Source organism: Melanaphis sacchari, unplaced genomic scaffold (genome assembly GCF_002803265.2).
Source record: "Melanaphis sacchari strain LSU unplaced genomic scaffold, SCAv2.0 Contig74_pilon_pilon, whole genome shotgun sequence".
Taxonomy (NCBI): domain Eukaryota; kingdom Metazoa; phylum Arthropoda; class Insecta; order Hemiptera; family Aphididae; genus Melanaphis; species Melanaphis sacchari.
In genome coordinates this window covers 1,882,398-1,905,928 of record NW_020271531.1, presented here as the reverse complement: position 1 = coordinate 1,905,928, position 23,531 = coordinate 1,882,398, and the positions used below count along the sequence as shown (strand labels likewise).

Genomic DNA, 23,531 nt, shown 5'->3' with positions numbered 1-23,531 from the left:
AACTTATAATTCGGTAGACTTTGGTATGTAATCGGTACATGAAAAGGTCGCGTAAGCACTGAGTTTAAGACGATATTATTGTAAATTATTATTGTTATTGTCGAATAGGCGTAATCTTTACGACTTTGTGAAGCATGATTACACCGATGATAATAGAGCATAATATTACACTGTGTACCTGGAGTCCTTTTACGTTATCCGAACTCTGGCTGTGCCGACTGCCGTGCCTGTCACGCCACTTTAACACACCCATGACCGAATGAATCCAACCCGGAGAGGAGTCGCGGACGTCCACGCAGGACGTTTGCCGTGTCGTTTTCAACGCCGTCGTGCGTTCGTCGGCCACAACGATATCGAACGAGAATTAATTAAATGGTCAAAATCAAATAAAAAAAAACATATGACGACACAATAACCGTGTAAAATATCGTACCGCATTCGACGGGACGTTTGTGAGATTTAAATCGGTAGCAAAATAAAAAGGTCTACGGCGTCGGACGATCGGCGAACGACCACCAGCACGACATGTCCGGACGGGTACGTGCGCGCACGAAAGACATCGGACGGGTAACTAGACCAGCCGGTACGAACAACCCGGCACTCGGCACCCGCCGCCGCCGCCGCCGTCGCTCGTCCCCTCCACAGCAGGTCGGACGCGATAAAAAAGCGACCGGTCGCGCCACAAACGCAACGGACGGGTATACACTGCAAGGTACGACGACGACCAGGTGACGTGTACCTCCCCACCCCCCGTTCGGTAAAGTCGAGTGCCGGATGCGTGGGCGACCGACGCCGTTCTCGGCCGCGACACGCTGCACCAGTGATTGACAAACACAAAATAATAGTATTATCCTTATAATGTTACATTGTTGCGCTCTGTTATAATAATAATAATAATAATAATAATATCATGTTATAATGATTATTGTTAATCACGTTTCTATAAGTTTGCGAACAAGTAAACAAACAAAGAAAAAAAAAACGTTCCGTAAAATCTCGCCGGATCGAAAGTAACCGGCTTAACGAAAATACCATTACTACCGTGGTATACTCGCTCGTGTCACGACTAATTTAACGACTATGAATATATTTTTATTCGCGCTCGTGTACTACGACGGGTATTACGTCGACGTATATTATTTTACTGCAGCTAAATGCTTGGGTACGAATAGTGTTTATATTTCTATTGCTGATGCGCCCACAAGGCTATATATACGACCCTGCAGCGGTTATGTAGGTTAGATGGCTCCTATATAATAGGTGATTTACCATTATATAATATGTGACATATGTATTATACTATCTCATGTTATATAGGTCACGATGATATTTGTTGTATGAATATCCCAGTACAAAATATTGTAATCTGCAGCCACGACTTCCATATAGAATACAAATCCTATCAATATACAAACTAGTATAATTACATTAATATACATAAAATATGCGCTACATGCAGAAGAAATATTATTGATTTAGTTCGAGAAAATGTTATTTCAACCGAGTACTGACTTTTAATAAATACACATATTATTATCTATATAATATACTTATATTGTGTGCGTGACTTGAAATAGATTATTAACGTAGTGCATGCGTAATAGCAAGGCTTGAGGTAGGAAAATCAATTTGCAGTATATTTCATTATTTTTGTAATTCATTTTACTTTTATATTAAACTAATAATGAAAATAATGAATCTATTACGTATCTAAAATAAAACTCCTTGATTTATATTCCTACGTTTATAATTAATTAATTTAGTATATTATTTTAGATTCCGAGCGGTTTTAATTTCCATTTTATATTATTAATATTCTATACATTTTGATTAACTTGTTTATTGGATCTTAAATATTGTTTTTATCATTAAAACGTTTAAGGTGTAAGTATGGAAAATGAATATAATTAACTCACTTTTTATCTAAAAGACATATTATACAACAATACAACAAATAAATATTCAAACATGTTTACATTTGGATGTAGGTACGTGGTACATTATTTATACATATTATTATGTTATTAACAAAATAAAATAGGTATAACGATTAACAAGACTGTTTTTATGAAATTGTTATTCGTGATGGTAAAATAATAAATTTTACTTAAGTTTTAATAAACCTTCTATGCATTGCACACTGTTAATGATATTTAGAATTGAATAATTTTAAATCAAATTAATAACCAAATAACTATAGCGAAAAAATATACAAAACGTATAATATATAATATGTAAGTGCTCAGTTAGAATACACACCGCGAGTCGTGACCGCGTCGCACATTTATCCGTATGGCACGAAAAAAAAAGAGTAACAGTATAATATTATAATAGCCGCAGTATTGTTATTAGATCCTGCTGGCAGACCGCCAGATTTTCGCGTTTGGTTTTATTCCATGGCCGATTTTTTTTCGCGCGACAGTAGCCGCCGAGGGGTTTGCGAACGTAACTCGCAGCTGCGGTGTACATTTTTTTATTTGTTTAATCTCACGAGACCTGCGGGTGGAGGGTTTACAGGATCGAGCCGTACACTTCAGCTACATTGTAATATTTAAAACATTCATATTATTTCTAAGCGACGTACTACCAACGACGTATTATACAAATGATATTGTCACTCGATATATATAACGTCAGACTATTATAATATATTAACGTTCGGAGATTCAAATTCAAATGTGTAATATTAATAATCGATAAGCACGGGCAGTGATTAGGGACTTGGTATGGAACTTAAAGGGGCGACAGCCATAATATAAACGTTCACGATATGAAATATAATTATTATCACATCCTTCGATGCATTTACACGCGTACATATAAGCTTTTATCATAATATAATAATACATATTTTATAATGTACTGACCTACAACGTATTATGTTTAACGTTGCCTACCTATGTCCTATATATGCCATTTGTGCAAGCGTTCAATATATTATAGTGTACAGGATGCTTAGTCTAACCTGCTATTTACATAATTTTTCTCGGTCGATTTTTGCAATTTTGAGAAATACTGTTTTTAAATTATTAGTATTTGTATTTATTATAGGCATCAGCACTTCGTTTATAATAACATCAAATGCTCGTACAAATATTTTACTTCAAATTATGAAATAAAATACTGATAATCTTTGTTTTTCGTTAAAATTTAAAACCAAATAAGTCATCGTGATAAGAGTTTTAAAATGTTTTTTTTTCTTGTTAAAGTTATCTATCATAAATATTATAAATTAAAAAATAAAATAAACCATTTAAATGTTTTAAAAAATCTGCATAGTAAGTTGAACCATCCAGTGATTGAATGAGTCACTCTGTATATTATAATATATTGAAGTCCCGTCGGTATATAGCACGGCGTAAGTTTTTCACAGATACATCACGAAGAGCTGCGATGATTTAGACACGTGGACCGCGTGGGAAAACATTATTCCACAAAAGTTTTTCAAGAATCGTGTTTGTTCAATCCGCTTTATTTAGTTAATACACCCTTCAATGTGATTATGCAACCGTATGGTTTTAACCGTTTTTACCTATATAACATTATATTTATAACATCGCAAATGCATTACATGTATTGTGCAGCATGAAACACAGTAAACAATAGTGTGTTCGTTTTAATAACAATATTAAAAGTATTAATATAAAGTAGACACGTGGTATACAGAAACAGTGCATAAAAGAAAAAATTTATATTTCTTAACAAAAACAAACAAATAAAAAAAATATATTATAATGATATTGTGCGGTTAATGTCTTATAAACATAGGTAAACATAACAGTGTTAACTTTACTATGTATAATGTTTATATGTATTTAATATTCATTATGTTACATCGTATACTTGTCGTTCTTTATAAACCTATCTAATTACATAGATAACCATTTTTTAGTTTTTCTTATCTTATTAAATTAATATTTATTTTCATAAGCCTTATACTATAGAGTCTATGTTTATTTCGTACACTTTAAATTGTGATAACTTTTTACGGACTGAATAGATAGTTTTCGACAAAAATTATTGCTTAAAGTTACTATATGGTCATCCGTGTACTACTTTTTGTTAAACTACTGCAGTGTATAATATTACATATGTGTTAACCTGATACAAATTATATACTTCACACAAATTGTTATGCAGATGTTTGCCAAAATTGCAAAAACAATAAGTTATTTTCTGAATTTTGAATAATGAACATAAATAGTATAGTTTTAATTAACAGCTAAGGTTTTGGCAGTATTAAAGTGTAAAACTGAAATTATTATAACAAAGAATCAATATTCAATTGCAATATGCCAATATACATTTTTTAACTATAATATTAATGAAGGATTTAAAAAATAAAAATGATCAACTTACATGGTGTTAAACATAATAATAGTTTTAATTTCTAATAAAAGTTGACTGAAATGTTTATAGATAATTATTTTCATACACTAATATTAAATATCTAAATATTTATTATTTTAATATAGACGCTTTTGAGAGCACTTATATTTCTATTATTATTTACAACTTTATTGAGTAATATATTTGCATTAGTTTTTAATAAATATATATTATTATGATTAATCAATAATATTAGTAAATTTGTAAGTTAATTATTTGACTATAATCATCATGTATTGGTGTATGAAAATAATAATACGTATAGTTTTCAAAGTTTGTATTTTGTATTATAAAATAGTGTTAATAATTAATAAATAATCCAATTTTCCATTAAACTATTATAGAATTAATAGTTATTTAAATAATTGGTGTAAATATTTCATTATTTACATAATAATTGCATTGTATATTGATGATTAACAACCAAGTAATAATAACAGCTCATTTAAAATTAATTCAATGTATTGTAATAATACATGCGCGTATATCATATTTTATAGGAAACCATATTTCCTCAAACAATTCAAATAGTGACAATAACCATTCAACTTCAACCATGAATAAATCTTACATCTAAGTAGGTATCTAGGCTGTCATTCATGTAATCATGTCTGAAATATGAAGGTATTTTTTATTTTCATTTTTTATTTATATATATATATTAAAACTCAACGTCGTCCGAGGTAACGCGTAAGTATAAATTACTTCCTATTTTAACAAAACGCTTATACATGGATAATATGCAGCACAGAGTGAAACGTCACTACACTTTGTACATACTGAACGCTGTAATGATTCGGTCGCATAACTTATAATATTTACCATTACCCGTACTATCTACTTATAGTACCCAATAGGTAGATATCATCAAAGTACAATTTCTTGCCATCTTGTTATTATTTTTATTGAAAGAATTGTCCTGTTTAAATAAAGTAAATACCTAATATAATACGCGATATTATAGAACTATTTAATATTTTCACTAGCACAAAATATGTGTAATTTAGTACCTATTTATTACAATGACAAATTTAAAAAGTACAAGTAAATTGATAGTTTTGTTTTGAAATGTTTACGCATATGATGATTAATTAATAAAACGTGTGTAATAAACTATAATAGGGATAAAACAATAATAAACGGAGAATTGATACGTAAACGATTATTATTCATAATATTAGCCACGTGACCTACGCTACGATTAAGAAATTATTATTTATTGATAAATTGATATGATTTAAAAACATACTAAATAGATACTCGGGAGTCGTGAATATTTAAGTAATAAGTGTAATATATCATCATATAACTTGTATATAGTTCAATATCAGTTAATGTCAATAAAGTGAAGTAAACCAAACGTGATTCCTTGCAAGTTTTAATAAAAAAACAATTACTACGTAGACTCAGTAACTAAATTGAGCTTACTACTTTTTAAATAAAATGTCTTTCTACAGTATTTGGTCTTGACATTAGGTATATTAATGATAAAATAATCGAGGATCCTGAAAGTTTCATTAAATAAAGTAAATGGAAAAAATTAAGGTAAAAAGACATGATATTAAAACTAGGTATAAAATATTTGGTAATCGATATTTTTAAATCAAAAAAATAATTAATTGTTGTACAACGTTATGATAAATTAATTAATTAATAATAGCTAACGAATACAAAACTTAAATGATTAAAATAAAATCAATTTTTGTTCGTCTTTTTTTTAATATTATTTTCTAAGGAATACTAATATTGAATACATTTTATTTCAAAATGTTATAACTACCTAGCTAATAATTTTTTTTTTTTACGTTTTTGTAAGTTATGTTGAATATATTTAATTATGCCACTAAATACAGTTTGAGAAGGTTTTTGATACCTAGCTAAAAGGCAATAAATAACAATATTAAACATATTAAAATAAATTTTAAAAACATTACCAACTATTTTATACACCTAAAAATATATCCGTTGTAGTTTATTATTTGAATTCTTATATTTTGATAATTATTTGTATAATATATATAATTTGGTTATTTACTATAAATTAGTAATGGTAAATTATTGGTACTAAGAAATGGAAATTAAATAAAAATTTAACGGTGAACGTTCGAAAAATGAATGCATTTTTTTGATATAACAGTGTATTATATAGTATATATCTATATATTTTTTAAATGAAGTATTGAAAACTAATGTTAACATTTATAGTATACTTTATACTGTACATTTTTCATTTTTATAATTTTTTTTTTTTCAAACATGTATCATAATTATTATTATAATATTTATGAAGGTGTGTCTTTTTGAACGTTAACAAACAATGACGTACAACATAATAAAGACATGTTGAAATAACGGATAACGGTAGAAACCTATAAAAAACTAAATATTGTATAAGTTATAGTTCATAATCTGTAAAATTACTAATTTGTGTACTTTTGTATATTTTATAATTTATTGTTTAGTAAATTTGGTAAAACGATACAGAGATGTTATAGTTAAAAAACAACAATACTGGTTTTCCTATTGTGAATTTATGCACTAAAATTTCAAAATAAATGTATATGATAATATTCTTATAAATTGAATAATTAATAACTGAAATAAAAAGTGGATAATTGCTCAATAAAACAAAATATTATATAAACTGATAACATTGTAGTTTTAAACAATGGTGAATAATATACTAAAATTACTAGTTTTAATAGCTTTAAAATTTTTCATTCTCAACTTTTATCTTACTTTATACTATTATTATAATATGATTTTTTTAAAAGTGTAAAATAAAAAACGAATAAAAAGTCTAAAGTCTTGATGCCGCGAATAGTCTATAAGCTACAAACTTTTTATTAATACCAACAGATATACATAACTTTTGTTTAACATCAAGATTAGTTATATATATATATAACTAGGAAAAGTTTCTACGTTAACAAAATATTTATTGTAAATCTAAATAAAACTGAAGAAAATACGAGTATGTGTTATTAAAATAAATCGTCGAGGAAAATCATTTTAAATAATTTATTTAAAGTTCCAACAACTGCATGTTTACAAAAGACCACTTTACGGGGCGTCGATAGAAAAAAAAAGTTACTTGGGATAAACTTGGATTAAATGACTCGTTGCGGTAAAAGTCGATAGGGAAAGAAAAAACAGACGGTAAACAACGGTTAGTGCCCCAGTAACTGACGACGACAAACAAGTGGCTCCCCAAAGTATCATACTATTAGGTACCTAGTTAGTTATATTATATAAACGTTCTCTAGCACGGAAAGCTATTATAAAGTATACGCCTTCATCCCCCATATACTATATTCGTTATATGAGAACCGTTATATAGTGGTGGTGGGTAAAGCCTATAATGGGGTTGATGTATAGTGGTAATCGTTTGTGAGTCGAATAAGTTCTGTACATACAATCGTGTTTTAATAATATCGCCACGGCCGTGGGAACTGGGAATAACGCTCAAAGTTTTATATAATATACGAGTTTATTATATATCATTAAAATTTAAATACAGACGTACAACTTGCAACTGCAGTTTTAGTTTCGTGCATCGGAATAATATCATATTACAATCTGCAGCTATTATACGAGAAGTACAAATAGTGAATTATGCACGATCTCGATTGCTGATTTTAATCAAACGCATGTATTGGGTTACTTATATTCGTCATCGCGGTGGCGGAAGACAGTGGCGGCGCGAAATTGTGGAGGCTTTGAAGCATATTGTATATTTTAAATATTTTTACCACCACCCTTAATAAGTAGCAGTGGCCAAAGAGCTTTCAAACATGAAGCAATTGCTTCAAATAATCCTATATCCCGCCGCCACTGGCGGAAGATAATATTATAGTGTATACACTATAACTATACACTATACACTGAAAGCACGCAAAAATAATAAACTGTTTAAATTATACGCATTTGTATAATGCAAACACTAAACTATATTAAACTGTAGTGGTATATAACGAAAATAAAAAAAATGCATTTCTCAACGACGGAGAATGATAACCGTTAGAAATAATATATTTCTAGTATGCTTCTAGTATTCGTGACCACTACGATGCACTGACGGTTAAAATATTTTAACTATAGGCATATACATTTTATAGTGTGGTATATAACCCACGCAGACTTGAACTATCTGCATACGACTTACTCCATACAGTATACAAACTAACTGCTATATTCTGTTATCTCTATTATAACCACTTTTATATTTTATCATTATTATTATTCTATAGAACTGTTGTGTTGTAGGAATATAGTACAAGAACACGATACTCATCGCTGTAAACAACAGTCGGAATAATATTTGTCGCACGTGACTGCGCTGCAGATGTGCGCCGTATACATAATACACCATAAGTGTCGGTTTCGTTTTACCTAAACGACATTGCTTTTAAAGAATGAGACAATGTAACGTCCGACAAAGAACAAATTCTAGTTATATATATATATCATATCGTATGCACCATTTAGGGAAGGGGAAATTTAGTTATATTGGGTACAACTACGCGTGGCTTGTGAATATATACATATATTATTAAGTATTTTGGTACCAAATTTTTATTTTTCAGTCATAAAATATCCAACACAAGATCGTATTTATAACATAATGGTGTGCCCACTATCCAGTGGGGAAAACTACACTTTATTACGCTTAAAATAATATGATATTATAATATACATTGCAGAAAGATATTATATTCAAAAGTCCCCGGGAGTGTTATCTTGATAGGTTCAATAAGATTAGATATCAATAAAATTGTACATATCGCTTCATATTATGCCTATGAAATCGAAACGTCGGGTAATGCAACCTCCGCAAACTACAGCAGTGAAGCACCTACATAATTTATATTGGTAGCGTAGTTCTTCATCAGGAAGTTCCGTTTTGCGAGTATATGTATATATATATCGTAATATTTGTATATACATATATGTCCTATACGTATAAAAATTATATGGTATCGATAAAATGCAATTTGAAACCGCTATTGTAATTTTATCCTCTTTTGAGTGCAGTCGAAGGAAAAATTTCCATTACTTTTTCTTTGATATTCCATAATTTCACAGCTGCAGGTTCTCAAATCTTAACGACACAACACCAACCCGACGAACTAGTAACTGTCAATATATTATGCTTCCTGTTTTTATGTTTGACATTGTACAATTACAGATTCGGGTAACAGTTAATATAGTTATTAGTTGTATACCTATAAGTACACATAGTTTTTATTATGATTGCTGTTGAGCAATTTTTCTAGTAAAACATCTTTCCGTAATTTCCATGTAACTTACACTTAAATTTAAGGTTAATTCGGTTCATTTATTAGTTCACTGAAATAATTACTTATTATAATATTTATTCTATGACACAATAAATTCAATTTTCAATAAATTAGCTTTTTATTTGTAAAATAGTTTAAATTCATATAATTTTTATTATTAATTTAATCATAAAATCTTCGTAGGTATATTGTTAAATAAATTATCTAATACTGAATATTTTTTTTATCTTTCAATTAATTATCATTAATGCAGAAATGAAGAAAAATATTATATAATTAAGAATACTTATATGGTTTTGTTGCAAAAATGTATAATGTAGATAGTACCTAGGTGATATCCTATATTAAAAGTCATTTGATACATTTTACTTGAATTTACAAGAAAATATTTTTATGAATATAGCAACAGCTTTAATTAGTTATTAAAATATAAGTGTCTATATTTAGTACTAATAATACTAGTTAGTAATTATTAATAATTATCAATCGTTAAACAACGAATTGTCAAATTTACATAATAAACTGTAAAACCACAGACTTTACTATTTTAACAAATTACATATTACCATGAACATTGACTATTTGTATCAACAATCAGACCACCCAAGTATTATAAGTTTTTTATTTTGACAAATATCACATACTTCTATAAAAAATCTATTCCCATAAACAAGAGACCTAAAATCATATTTTCATATTATAAATACATAGTTTAATATATTTTTATTTTTTATATTGATAACAATATTTCCAATACATTATTTGCAATGAAAATGTATAATGATTTATACATTTACGACTTGCGCATTTAATCGTATGCCTACATATACGACTATGGTATACACTATACAGTAATATTAGTTAATAATTAATGATATATTTTAAAAGTTTTGCACTTTACTCGTAGTTTTTAAGACTGCATAAAACTCTGTAAACGCAAAGGTTTTGTTGAAAATGTTTGAAGACGACAATATGCGTTTTAATTAACAGATAAGACAAGAGTTTCAAAAGTATAATTAAATTGCCTAGGTGCTTTGTATGAGATACGTACATTTAATACACGCTTTGCCACGTAATTTGTTCGGAGAGCATTACTCCCTTTGAAAATATGGTGTTAATAATGATAAAAAAAAAAGAAGAAATAAAAACACTCCAATGTTCTAGTAACAAACTGATTACCTTTTTGACGATGTTTTTACACTGCGAAATAAAATGAGATTCAGAAAATGTAGTTTGTTCTCCTGCAAATACGTTACTAATTTTTCGAGCCAGCTGAGAAACTGTCAGATATTTTGAGAAATTAATGATAGTGTCCAAGATTGGCATGCCCATGGGAACTCTTCTGATTCCTATATTAATGGTTGTACAAAAACAATATTGGCTAATCAAAAGAACAAAATAAAAACAATACTTGTGAAGACCTGGAGAAAAATTTATTTTGGCCATCTATTACGAAGTCGTACAAAAGAAGAAGCCGGATTCGATCTACTCAACACACAAAACAGGTCTTGTAAAATATAAATTATAAAATGAGATCGTATGCCCTACTTATGATTAAACTCATATACAAGTTGATCATTTATTTTAAATGTATGTACACCGAAAGTTTTAAACAAGAAGTTTCCTAATGAAAACTGAAAAATTAAATTTGACATACAGCTGCTTCAGTGTATAAAGAGTATGCTATCATGAAAAGATTCTTTTTATTTACGAAAACAAGCTATAAAATATTACTTAAATTATTAACGTCACATGTACTGTATAATTTATTGTAGATAATATGATCAGAATATTAGCGGTGAGATTAAAGTGTATAATTAATTATTAATTAATAATTATTATTACTATTACATTGGCATTTTAGGCCATTGGAATTTAAGAAGTTTTACAGATGAGTTTATAATAATTAATCAATAAACATATAATGGTAAATGTTAAAAAAAAAGACAAATAAAGAAAAATTACATAATATAGCTTTAGCTTTTAGGTACACATATATGTAAGTTAATATTATAATTATTTGATCAAGAGTTTGGAGGTGAATATGAAAATGATTAAGGCTTATATTTTTATAGCATATATATTTAATTTGTTATCATATGGCTTATACACGTATCGTATGAACACCTACTGTATTTTAAAATACACAATTAACTTTCCGACAATGTAAATTTGTAACTATTAATCACCCTAACCATTACCGGTATTAACTTAGCTTTAGGTATCACATTATACTATTATTTTAATACATCTAAAAATAAATATAGTAGATTTACATCAAAGTTCACGGAATGTAATACTAGAAGTATATGTAAATTAAAACCAAAATTCTCTAAAAATATAAAATAAAAAGTTTAAAATGCATTCAATAACATTTTAAATATAAGTATATTTATTACCTACAATATATAGTAGTATAAAATGATTATAACATAGATTATTTAGGTCTAAACATAATAATATGAATTTGATGTGTATAAGTAAACATGTACGTATACAGTTATACCAGATGGATGTCCTAAATAATACATATATGTTTGCACTAGAAATGCGTTTTACAATTGTTGTTTAAAATACTATTGAATATAAATATTTTTTTTAAAAATACAAAATATATAATATTAGTTCATTTATCACGCTTAATTTGAACCGGTACTAACAACGAGTTCCCATTGTTATTATTTTCTGAACAATACATCCTCCATTCCACCGGAGTCCAGGGTTTTATAATATGTAATTGTAATAAGCTACTTATTATTTGTGAAAAAACACTTATTTAATACTTTTTTTTTTGTATAATGAAAACAAGAAAATTACGCTACCGGTACTATTTAAATACTACTGCGAAATATTTTTCGCAGAAGCAATTGGAGACATTATTATAGTAGTAAGAAATTACTGTTAGGCATTATTTCGTTCACATAAATGTAAAAAAGTTTGGCTAACAAGTATGCCAGATGAAATTGATTACATTTATATATGTTTTAAGACATTACCCTTGAAACTATTTTTCAATAAAAAAATTTCAAGTTTAACATTACCTATTAAGATTAATTTTTAAGATTATAAATATTTGTAATATAAAACTATCTATACAAAGATAATAACAATACAAATATCAATATTTTAATAAATAATAACCTATCGTAAATACTGGCTTAAGAAAAATCAACTAAATAATTCTAGAGGAGTATAAAATCATAAATTTCCAACTAAAAAAAATAAAAATAGACTAACATAAATTTATTATGCAATTACTAATAACAAAATTGACCTTATTTAAGGTACGCGAAACACCTAATGAAATGATTCATACTAGTAATAAATAAGTCAATCGGTATTCATATGAATGAAAGTTTATATTCTAAATCATAAAAACGAAAAATAGAATGAAAAAAAAATAATGAAAACCTGATGGAAACGAATATCATCAATTGGAGACAATTTGAAGATTTAATAGAGTTATTGACAACGATACTAAGTGAATGTTATAAATAAAAAAAAAAAAATCGATGAATATTATAAATTATAATGTAATAATAAAGAATGTATAGACCATTCTCATTGTCCTACGTTCTCAAATCAGCTAGATGCTAATATATATATATTTATTTTCATTGATATTTATTATTTTATAAATTATGAACAGAAACAACAGACCTCTTTAAAAGACAAAAATATCTGCTTCTTCGGACCACGCAGCATAAGTGTGTCCTTTTAATTATTTATTATATATTACACATAATATAACAAAAGTATCACGCCATATAATCACCACGTAAAATTGACTCTTATATTATAAATTATGTTGAAGTATGACATGAAAATATGATTGGATATCATAAAAATAATTAATAGTTAATTATCAAACATGTTCTGTTTCAGCGCTCAAATTACTAATTATAAAAATTGTCACAAAAGAAGCTAAAGTATTCTTACGACGAGAAATATACTCAATTCTTTAAAACAATTTTCAAGTAAAAAAAAAGTCTAAAAATGTTCTACCCGGTAAAATTTTAGTTGTTCCAGTTACTCATATTCCGTCTAAAGATAAATCATATGCTAATAAGACAGGAAAATTCAAATTTCGCCTTCAGAATCTATTTCTAACTTCACTTAGTATGCATATATCGCTAAAAGCATTATTTCTTCTCAATTTATTTTCGTTTAATATTTCTACATTTGAAATGAACTACATTATCAGCTCTTTACGTTATGTATTGCAATAAATGTCGAACTATCAAAGTTTTTTACAGTAACTAATAAAAAAAAAAGTAAAAAAAAATAAAAATAATAAACATCAATATATATAATGTAAACAAACTAGTAGCGAACCGGTGCGGAGAAGTGTGTAATGCTTTCGGTTTTTAATTTATTTCCAATGGTAAACGAAATCGACGCCATCACTGTGATAGGTATATATATATATATATATATACATATACGTAAATCATTGTAATGTCGCAGCATAGTTACGTTACATCGATGCAGCAGCAGTCAAAACCCGACGAACTCTCGGGAATCGAAGTCGACAAAATAATTATTGCTCGTCGATTTAATACCGCACGCTGTTCTATTATAATATAGGTATTATTAATTGATATAAATTACAAAAAGCTGAAACACACGGTTCCATAGAAAGGTAAAAAACACTACAAGTAGGAGGTACAACTCACTTCGGAATTTTGCTCTTCGGCTTCTTCGAACGGTGGATGCTTGATGGTCGACTTTTTGTTGGAGCCCGTTAGGGACTTCCGCGTTTTGGGCAACATATTCTGTACTCAATTTAATATAATTGTGTATTTAATAAATCTACGTGAGTATTACGCCAACAGTTTCGAAATATGCGCAATCGCATATAATAATATTATTGTTATTACGATACGTGTACGGCCACAGAGAAGCGGTTAATCGTGTTTTTTTTTCGCGAGAGACGGTATCGCTGATATCGGTCGAGTTACTGCGGAATACGACAATATTACATATTATTATGTACCTTCACAACACGCGTTTAATGCCATCGTCGTAGTGTGTACGCGCACCAGAGGTTTCCCCATAAAGTGCCCAGAAACCGTTTTCGCGAACCTCTCAGCGCGGACCAACTGTGCAAACGCTGCGGTGTCGCGCGTTTCTATTACGGCGGCGGCGGTGATAAATGGTTTACCACAATTCAATAGTATTAAATTATTATTATATAGGTACCAATATATTATTCAATTATTGTTAATATACGTGTACACAAAATGTACAACATTCGAAATACCCACGCGAGTGTACCGCGTGTTGCAGGTCGTCGGATTTTAAAGTTTTCCGGCATGGAGACACGTGACGGAAAACCTGCAGATGCCCCAGTACGCAAGTGTATATTTAGATGTAGACATATAGGTCAAACAATAATAATGACGTATATGAAATATCATGATATACTCGTATAGTAATATTAACGATTATGCATTTTTGGTGAAAATTCATTACTCTTTAACTGTGTTCTATAATGGTAATAATAATAATAATAATAATATTTAGGCGACAAGGCTAAATAAAATATATGCATGGTATACACACCGAAGCCTCAAAGTGAAATAATACAGGATTTCGTTCGCCTAAATAATAAAATAATAACATTAATGGATTATTGTCATGGACTATAATTTACCACCATAAATTATAAATATTATACTTTTCAGCATGAACTACTGTATGCAGTAGTCTGTAGTTAGTTTTTTTTAGTAATATTTGGGAACATTTGCATATGTTAGAAAAATAGTCTCGGGAAAGTAACCCTATGTATTTAATATTTATCTAGATAAGAGGCACCCACTACGTTTCAATCAAGTCATTTTTGCGATTCTACGGCACAACGTAATATTGCACATTATGAACATGCCATAGTAGATAATCATTACATTTCCCGCACATACTTTCTATTTTGAGTATACTTCAAACGATTAGGTACTGACGATTTACCAAAAACATATATTTAAGTATCATCCCATAAATTATGATATTATTTTTGGCTATTTGCTATTTGGTATATAGTATAAGCTTAAACGACTCCAATAATTCCCAATGGAACGCACAGTATTTGCATATCACATCACATAAATTTGGTCAGAGATTAAGAGCATTATATAGTATATTACTTCAATAATAAACATTTCGCGTTATATGTTTTGGAGTTATGTTAGGTTTTAGCGTGACTGATAGAACATAAACAGTGCTGTTATAAGGAGATAAAATTGCGTCAAACTATTTTATTTTTACAGACCACATAATAACAAAAACAAATGCATCTCATGTATAGTATTATAACAATTCAATGGAAATTTATTCAAACGTATGAATTTGATGAATTAAATTTTCAAAGTTTTCACACATTTATATTAAATCCATTGTTTTTTCGGGAAAAATAATAAAGCTGCAACGTAAACAGTCTACACGAAATAAGTGTTTTTTCAACAGCTGAGTATACAGTGATTAAAATATCAATTCAAAGCAGTGTTCGAACATTTTCTCTTCAACACTATGTAATACTAGTCCCAAAATCGATAAAATGTCAATAAGAAAAAGAATCGCATTGTTTTCGTAATAAGTTTATTTTAACATAAATTTCAACGTAGTCGAAATAGGAAACTTTATAAATCTAACTCGATAACATAATTTAACTCGAAATTGACATCGTAGTACCTACTACCTACATATTATTGAAAATGTACATATTATATACTAATTTTATACAGAAAACCAATGATCGATGGTCTATATTATATTCTGCAGATAAATATGATAATCATATTATATTTCATAGAAATATAGTAAAATAAATATCTATATATATATATAACTATTTATCACCTCGATTGTCAATAATATAGTAATATCGTCTTTCTATTTGACAATACATATTTTGTTATAGAGAGTCCGATGCTAATGTAATGTTGTCTTCAAAAACATCGGTACCTAAGTTACAGAAATAATGATCTTTTACAGTAAGAATTAATCAAATTCAATTTTTTACACTTATAAAAAGAAATATTTTACTATTTATATTAAACTGTATTTTTCAATATTTTAATTTCCAACTTGACAACTTTTATTTTAAAAGACAATTTTAAATTAATTTTTACAAATAATTATATACTGTTATTTAAAATAAAATGGAAATCATGCGGACTGTAAAAAGACTTCTTTACAGGTAAAATAAAAATAGTTAACAAAACCTGGCAGTTTTATGAAGCCCAAACGAGTTTTTTCTGTTAAGTCATTTTTATTAATATAATACAACCTCTCTTACTAAAAAGGTATCGGGCACTAGATTAGTAGACAATTATTATAATTAAGTTTACAACTTAAATTTAAAGTATAACTTTCAAGTTTAAATAGAATTGCGGGAAATTCAGAAAATAAACGTTATTATAACTTGTACAACTTAAAAATATTAAATACGTAGATATCTTAAATGTTTATTATTGGTAGATATTAAACTGAAATCAAATGAATGCCAACAGCAGATCTATAGGTATTTTCAGACTAAATTTTATTTATATATTAAGTAGTTACACCTTTATATACCAAGAAAAAAATAAAATTCGAGGTAAAAATCTGTTACATTTATGTTTGAAAACACAATGCGATTGTTATTTCCTTTCGGAACTGTGCTATTATGAACAATTTGTACACAGTACACAGGTTCTGCAATGTTAATTAAATGTAATAGTGATCAATTTAATATTTCAGTGGAGTATAAATTGATACAATAATTTTAACAACAATAAAGACTAAAAGGAACAAGTATGACCAATTGAAAAATTTTACATATACTAGCAGTTATTATTCAATAAGTGTCTAATGCTTGTATTTTTTATAGTTCATCCTTATTTTTTTGATTGCGCAATTATATATATGTATGCATTATGTTAAAGTATATAAAGATATTTATCATTATGTAAAGTAAATACAAATTTGAAATAAAAAATTCATCGTGAATATATAAACTTAAATAAGTATAATGTTCCATATCTCTAACAGACGTGTATTACTCGTATAATTATTGCAATTACGTTAAAACAAAAATAACTAAAATAAGCGCGATATAATTTTTTTTTTTTTAATGCACATAATATAATAATTATATTTTGCTATCGGCCAATTTATGTGTATATTATCTATACAAATACCAAGTTATTTTCGCATTTATATTTGATATAAAAAAAATAATGTTGATTTGAATTAATGTGAAAATAATAGGTAATTATGGAATGTTAAACGAAATTAAATGGAAATATGTTGATAATGTATAGTGTAAAACGTAATTAACCATCCTTGTTAATTTTTTATAATAAATAGTTAATTTTTATTATTGCTACATTAAAAATTGTTATACGTGATATTGAAAAGTGAAATTTAAATGCATAAAACTTATATTTCTTGAAAGTTCTTTACAAATTATTATGATTCAAAAAAATTTAAACATTTTCAAATGTATGAATCTAATTGTTATAATCTCGTGTTTTAAATTAATTTAATAGGAATAATAATCTCACTCTTGTTGCAAATTAAAAAAAAAAAAACAAAGATAATGACCAGGTAATGATGCTCATTTTTATATTAAATAAATTATTTAATATACCAACCAAATGAGATTATTTATTTTCATGCACAGCTGTGGCGATGGTCATAAGTTATGACTGATAACTAATTAGTCTCACAAAGTAGTCATCTCATATTTTGATTTATAATAAAAGTGGAGCCCATTGATAATTTATTATTGTCATTATAATAAATTCACTACAAACAACAAAATCAATAAACGATTATAAACCTAATGCATTTATTTAACGTTAATCAATGCAATTTTAAATAACTCAATTTAAATTTAGAACTTTACCACGTAGAATATTGAACATTTAAAATTTATTTTTTAATAAAAAAATATCATATTTTAACTCGCCTTAAAAAAAAACCGTTTATTTTCAGGAAGTCTCGTTTTTTCACCATTATGTATAAATAATTAAATTTAAAAAAAAACCTATTACCTACCAAAAATAAGATAAAGTAAAAAACTCCCATTTCCGTATCAGGATTCAATTAAATTTTCGACCGTGGCCTCACGAAGTCATTATCCATATTCTAACTTTTAGATTTATATTATTGTAATTGATTTCTGTAAGCTACAGTTTAAGCTAGTAAAGACGGTTTGTAATCGATATAATACTATTCATAGCATCTGCTGACTAGAGAACTTCAATTGTTAAGACGATGATGTGTAATGTGCATCATCACTTTGTATTATTTTATCATATTTTCGCGTAAACAATTTCGTAATATTCGGAGTATAAAATAGAATATTATTTCATGTACGACTCGTCGGAGGGCGCTGACTAATAATAATTGTGTCGCGGCCGTTACACAATAGTAAATAATAACAAAAATATTGTAATAAATAATATTATTTACAATGTGCAATGCTGCGCGCGCTCTCGTGGACGACTAAACTAACAACGACGGTGGGACTGCAGTGGGGTATTCAATATTCCGTTAGAGAGCGCCAGTAAACTGTTAGCGTACGTGAATCGCCGACCCGTTGACCGACATAAATATTATTACTATTTATATAGACATTTTAGACCCAACGACTTCGTCAACACAGTCGACGTCATTGTGGGCGTTGACAGGGTGAGCGCCTCTGGTTATTTTTTTTTTATTAAAATCTTTCTCAGTAGTTGCTAAGAACGGAATTTAATTTATGTACCAATGTAGTAAGTTTTAATAATATGACATATTCAATGGCCCCAATAATTTTATACGTTTATCATAATAATTTGTTAATAATTCGAATAATTTAAATCCTGTCACGAATAAGTAAAATATGCTATAATTTCGTTCTACACTACAACTAGAAAGTACGTACGATATATTTGTCATCATATCAAATCAAACCGTGTTACGCGTAAATAAATGTTCTGACTGTTACACTGTTCAAAGAGGAATATTTCAGGACTTGTTTTAGACTTTATTTTTTTCGGTCAGCGAAGTGAATATAATTTTCAAAGTGGCCTGCTGTGATTCGTTCAGCGTGCTTTTAAAACAAATTGAAATGGCGCGGCATTCCGATAGCAACAACGAGACGCGCGTAATCCTTCAACCCCAATTCGATTTCGGTCGAACCGAAGATTTATCAATGCCGAGTAAAATATGCTCTGTACGATGGGACGGACGCAAATCGTATGCAGTTGCGTTCGCACAACGATGTTGAAAGTATAATTTAATTATAATATTAAACAGTACATTATATACGTAGCCATATGGCGAGACGCAATTTCTACAGACTGTGCGGGTTGTGGAATTAATGCGACAACGAACGACCGGCAGCGATGTCATTGCGATGTACATAATAATATAATATATACTCTATTAATTGTACTCGACGAAAAACGGCGGGGTGACTAAAGTTTTTTTCTCCGGCGCCTTAAAGTTTTGTGATTGAAACGGATTAAGAAGAGGGTAGCTCGAATGCTATTGTGCGCAATACGTATTATATTGTTATATGAACAGTTTGTTATACCTACAATACACTAACGGAATTTAATCTATTCTGTGATGTAAATGCCAAATAAAAACTAACGGGTCGCACACCCGGCACAAATAAGTGTATTATAATTAAAATAATAATTAATAATCATCGATTCGGTTATTGTTTTCTAATATTATACAAAGACGTGACGATGACGGTGACTTGTACTAATGAGACCCCGGATAACGATACGAACGAGCATTCTTGATAGATCAAGATAAAATATATATTGTAAGTAGATATATAATAAAAATAAATCAATTTTCTTCAGAACGAATTCGATTTTAACTTTTAAATTATTACTACAACATTTTTTTAGTATGACGTATTTTTACGGTTTCTTGCGGATAACCCTCGGTTTGTTTTTAATCTTAAACTCCAAAAATAAATTAATGTTAAAAATCGAATAATGAAACTTTTAGTTAATAATAATTTATAGCATATCATCTGTTCGCTCTGTAGTGGTGTATAGAAAAATTTACATTATTTTTTATCTTAAAATATTTATTAAATTTGTTATTTTTAATACTATAATATTAAATTACCTATATTGTTATAAAGACGTGTACAATATATTTGAACATCTAAGACTGTATTTAGATAATAAGATACAAATAATAGAACTGTCAACTGAGTTCTGTTTAACTGACAAATATAACTAAAAATATTAAAAATTATTATCTAGATATTTCTCGATTTATTATTGTAAATCATCTGACATTTTTCAACCATGATCGTTAAAAAAATTCGTTATAGTAATGAAATATAATTTAGATTACAATAATAATCGTGTGCTACTGCTATTTGACTACCAAAATCCGAATATTATGTATTACGTCAACACAACAACGTGATAATGTATATTATCTCGATGGAATACACTATAAACACACCCCTCGGTTTTAATGCATTTTGCTACTTTCGAAGTTGAATTAGTATACATACGGGCATTTGATATATTCGTCTTAACGTTCAGATTTTGAAGATAAAAAACAAAACAAAATTATTCTAATCGGTAAAACCAAGGTCCGAATAGTATGATCCAAGTTAACCACATTAAATTCTTTAGAGCTTGCGGGAATAGTATTTTTTGTAATATAATTAATTATCATGGATGTTTTATTATTCTATAGCTATCCCTGTGCTTTTTGTTGCCTGCACAAAATTTGGTTGTCTAATGCTAACCATTTAGCGTAACGATAACATGTGTTTATATATATTATTTTTGGTTTTCTGAACTGGCTGCTTTTTTTTTTTTTTTTTTTTAATATTTAACAGTAATATTTTAAAATTATTTTCATATGTTTATTTATTTTTTGTTTTGTTTTATTTATTTTTCATTTTGAACCAAAAACAAAAAACAACTCATTAAGTTTTAATAGTATGAACCAAAAACAATGAAAGTTTTGTAACGTTATACTACATCAGCTATTTACTAAAATACTAATTTCTAATACAGTCGAACTTAGTTATCTTGAATTTCTTTAACTCAAAATCGTCAATACCTTGAACTTTTTCTCCGGTTCCTAGAATTTCCTATTTAAACAATGTAAACAAATCTTATTTAACTCGAATATTTTCGTGAATAATTCGAAGTTTTGAGTTTTATTAATATTATAAAATTGTGATATTTCCCTCGTGTATCTATGTATATATTTTAATATTGAAAATAAGGTCATTATTCATTAATGTTATCGTTACCGATAAATGATTTAAAACGATTCATTACAAACGCTGCGATCAACAGTAAAACTCAAACAAAAATATATACCTTTTGAAATGATTTTCTAACCTCATTTTCATTTATGCATAGATACATAGCTCTTTAAAATTACATATACATAATTCATATATAAATACACAGTAAATATTTTTTATTACATTACTTTATTCATAATAAATATATAGGAATTAATATATTTTGTACTGTTTTAAAAATTTCCAATTTGGATAACTCGAACTTTTTTCTGGTCCCTTCAACTTCGAGTTAACTAAGTTTAACTGTAATAACTAATAATTAGTAACACGGATGGAAAAAAATATCTTTACGTGTGTATTTGCCAATTATTTAAAACATAAATAACTCGATTTTTCATTAACGTATAGAATCAGAAATAGACTTAAAACTTGCTCTTTGATGTATACTCTTCCATTTAAAAAAACAATCAAGATAATTGGATGAGTAGTTTCAGAGAACATGCGTGACTCGGATTTCTATTTTCAAATTTATATATATAGATTATACATAATTTATACAGGTACCTATACAGATAGAACCCCACAAAATAATCATCACAATTATCATCACCCTAACAACGCCTTACCATGAAAATAATAATTATTGTTCACAACCATTTATTAATATCGGGGGCTTATATTATACCTAGGTAATATACTTTAATTTGATAATGTTAATCATAAATTATAATACATAGTACAATATTGTATTATTTACACGCGAAGTCGGATTATTTTCATTCCATACTATGACATATTCCTCCAGAATACACAAAGCCTGAACTCTTCACTACTCCACCTTACCCTACTGAAAGAATTTTTTTTATTCAACAGTCGAATTTAAAAGTTTTTTATACTTAAATTAGAGATTTTTGAATAATTATAGTACCTAATACAAGGAATAGTCTGACCATTTACCTACCACCCTCCCAAATTATTCCGCCTAAGGCTGGCAATAAAGACTAAACGGACTATAAACGGTATGACGAAATTACTCAGTGGCGTGCCCTTATATTATAATACGTAGTACATGAGGTTTTATACAATACGGCGCCTAACGTGTACGTGTAGCGTTCGTTTATATCTGCTTTCAGTAGTAGTCGTGGTACAACTCATAATGCTGTACTACCATGTATACATTTTCTGGGGTCTGGGTTTTCATTTTAATTCATCATCGTCGTAATGTCAGGCCAGTAAATAGGAAGCGTTATAGCAGCATATCAGACAAAAATATTTTGACGCACAGCTCTCGATCCTCTTAAATTTCATCTCTCACATAAACCGCCCTCACACAAGGTTATTTATCGAGTATAGTCAGGTGCGAGTCGCGTACGGTGAGATAAATTGCGAGCGTTGTTGTAATATGTTATAAAATAATAATTGAAAGTTTATTGTTGTATAGCGAAAGCGTCGTAATAACCAGGTCGTGTGTCGCGAGCCACGAATGACACCGGTATCGCCATATAACATTTTATATGTTATATATTATATTATGAGTATATTGTACGTGATGGGAGTGTATAAAACAACAA

At 28.3% G+C, this 23,531-nt stretch overlaps 1 protein-coding gene across 5 annotated transcripts in view; it reads right to left on the bottom strand.

The window, feature by feature from the left end:
* The window catches only part of LOC112601033 (rap1 GTPase-activating protein 1), a 159,269-nt gene that overhangs the window by 30,318 nt on the left and 105,420 nt on the right, over nt 1-23,531 (bottom strand). The window contains exon 1 of one of the 5 annotated variants that reach the window (XM_025348431.1): nt 14,366-14,661. The exons of 3 other annotated variants lie outside the window; for them this stretch is intronic. In XM_025348431.1, the coding sequence (XP_025204216.1) occupies nt 14,366-14,461 (96 nt within the window). In that variant the 5' untranslated portion in view covers nt 14,462-14,661. Of the gene's footprint in view, nt 1-178; nt 560-14,365; nt 14,662-23,531 lie in introns of those variants that run through there. One more of the 5 variants, XM_025348432.1, reaches the window with a different exon arrangement.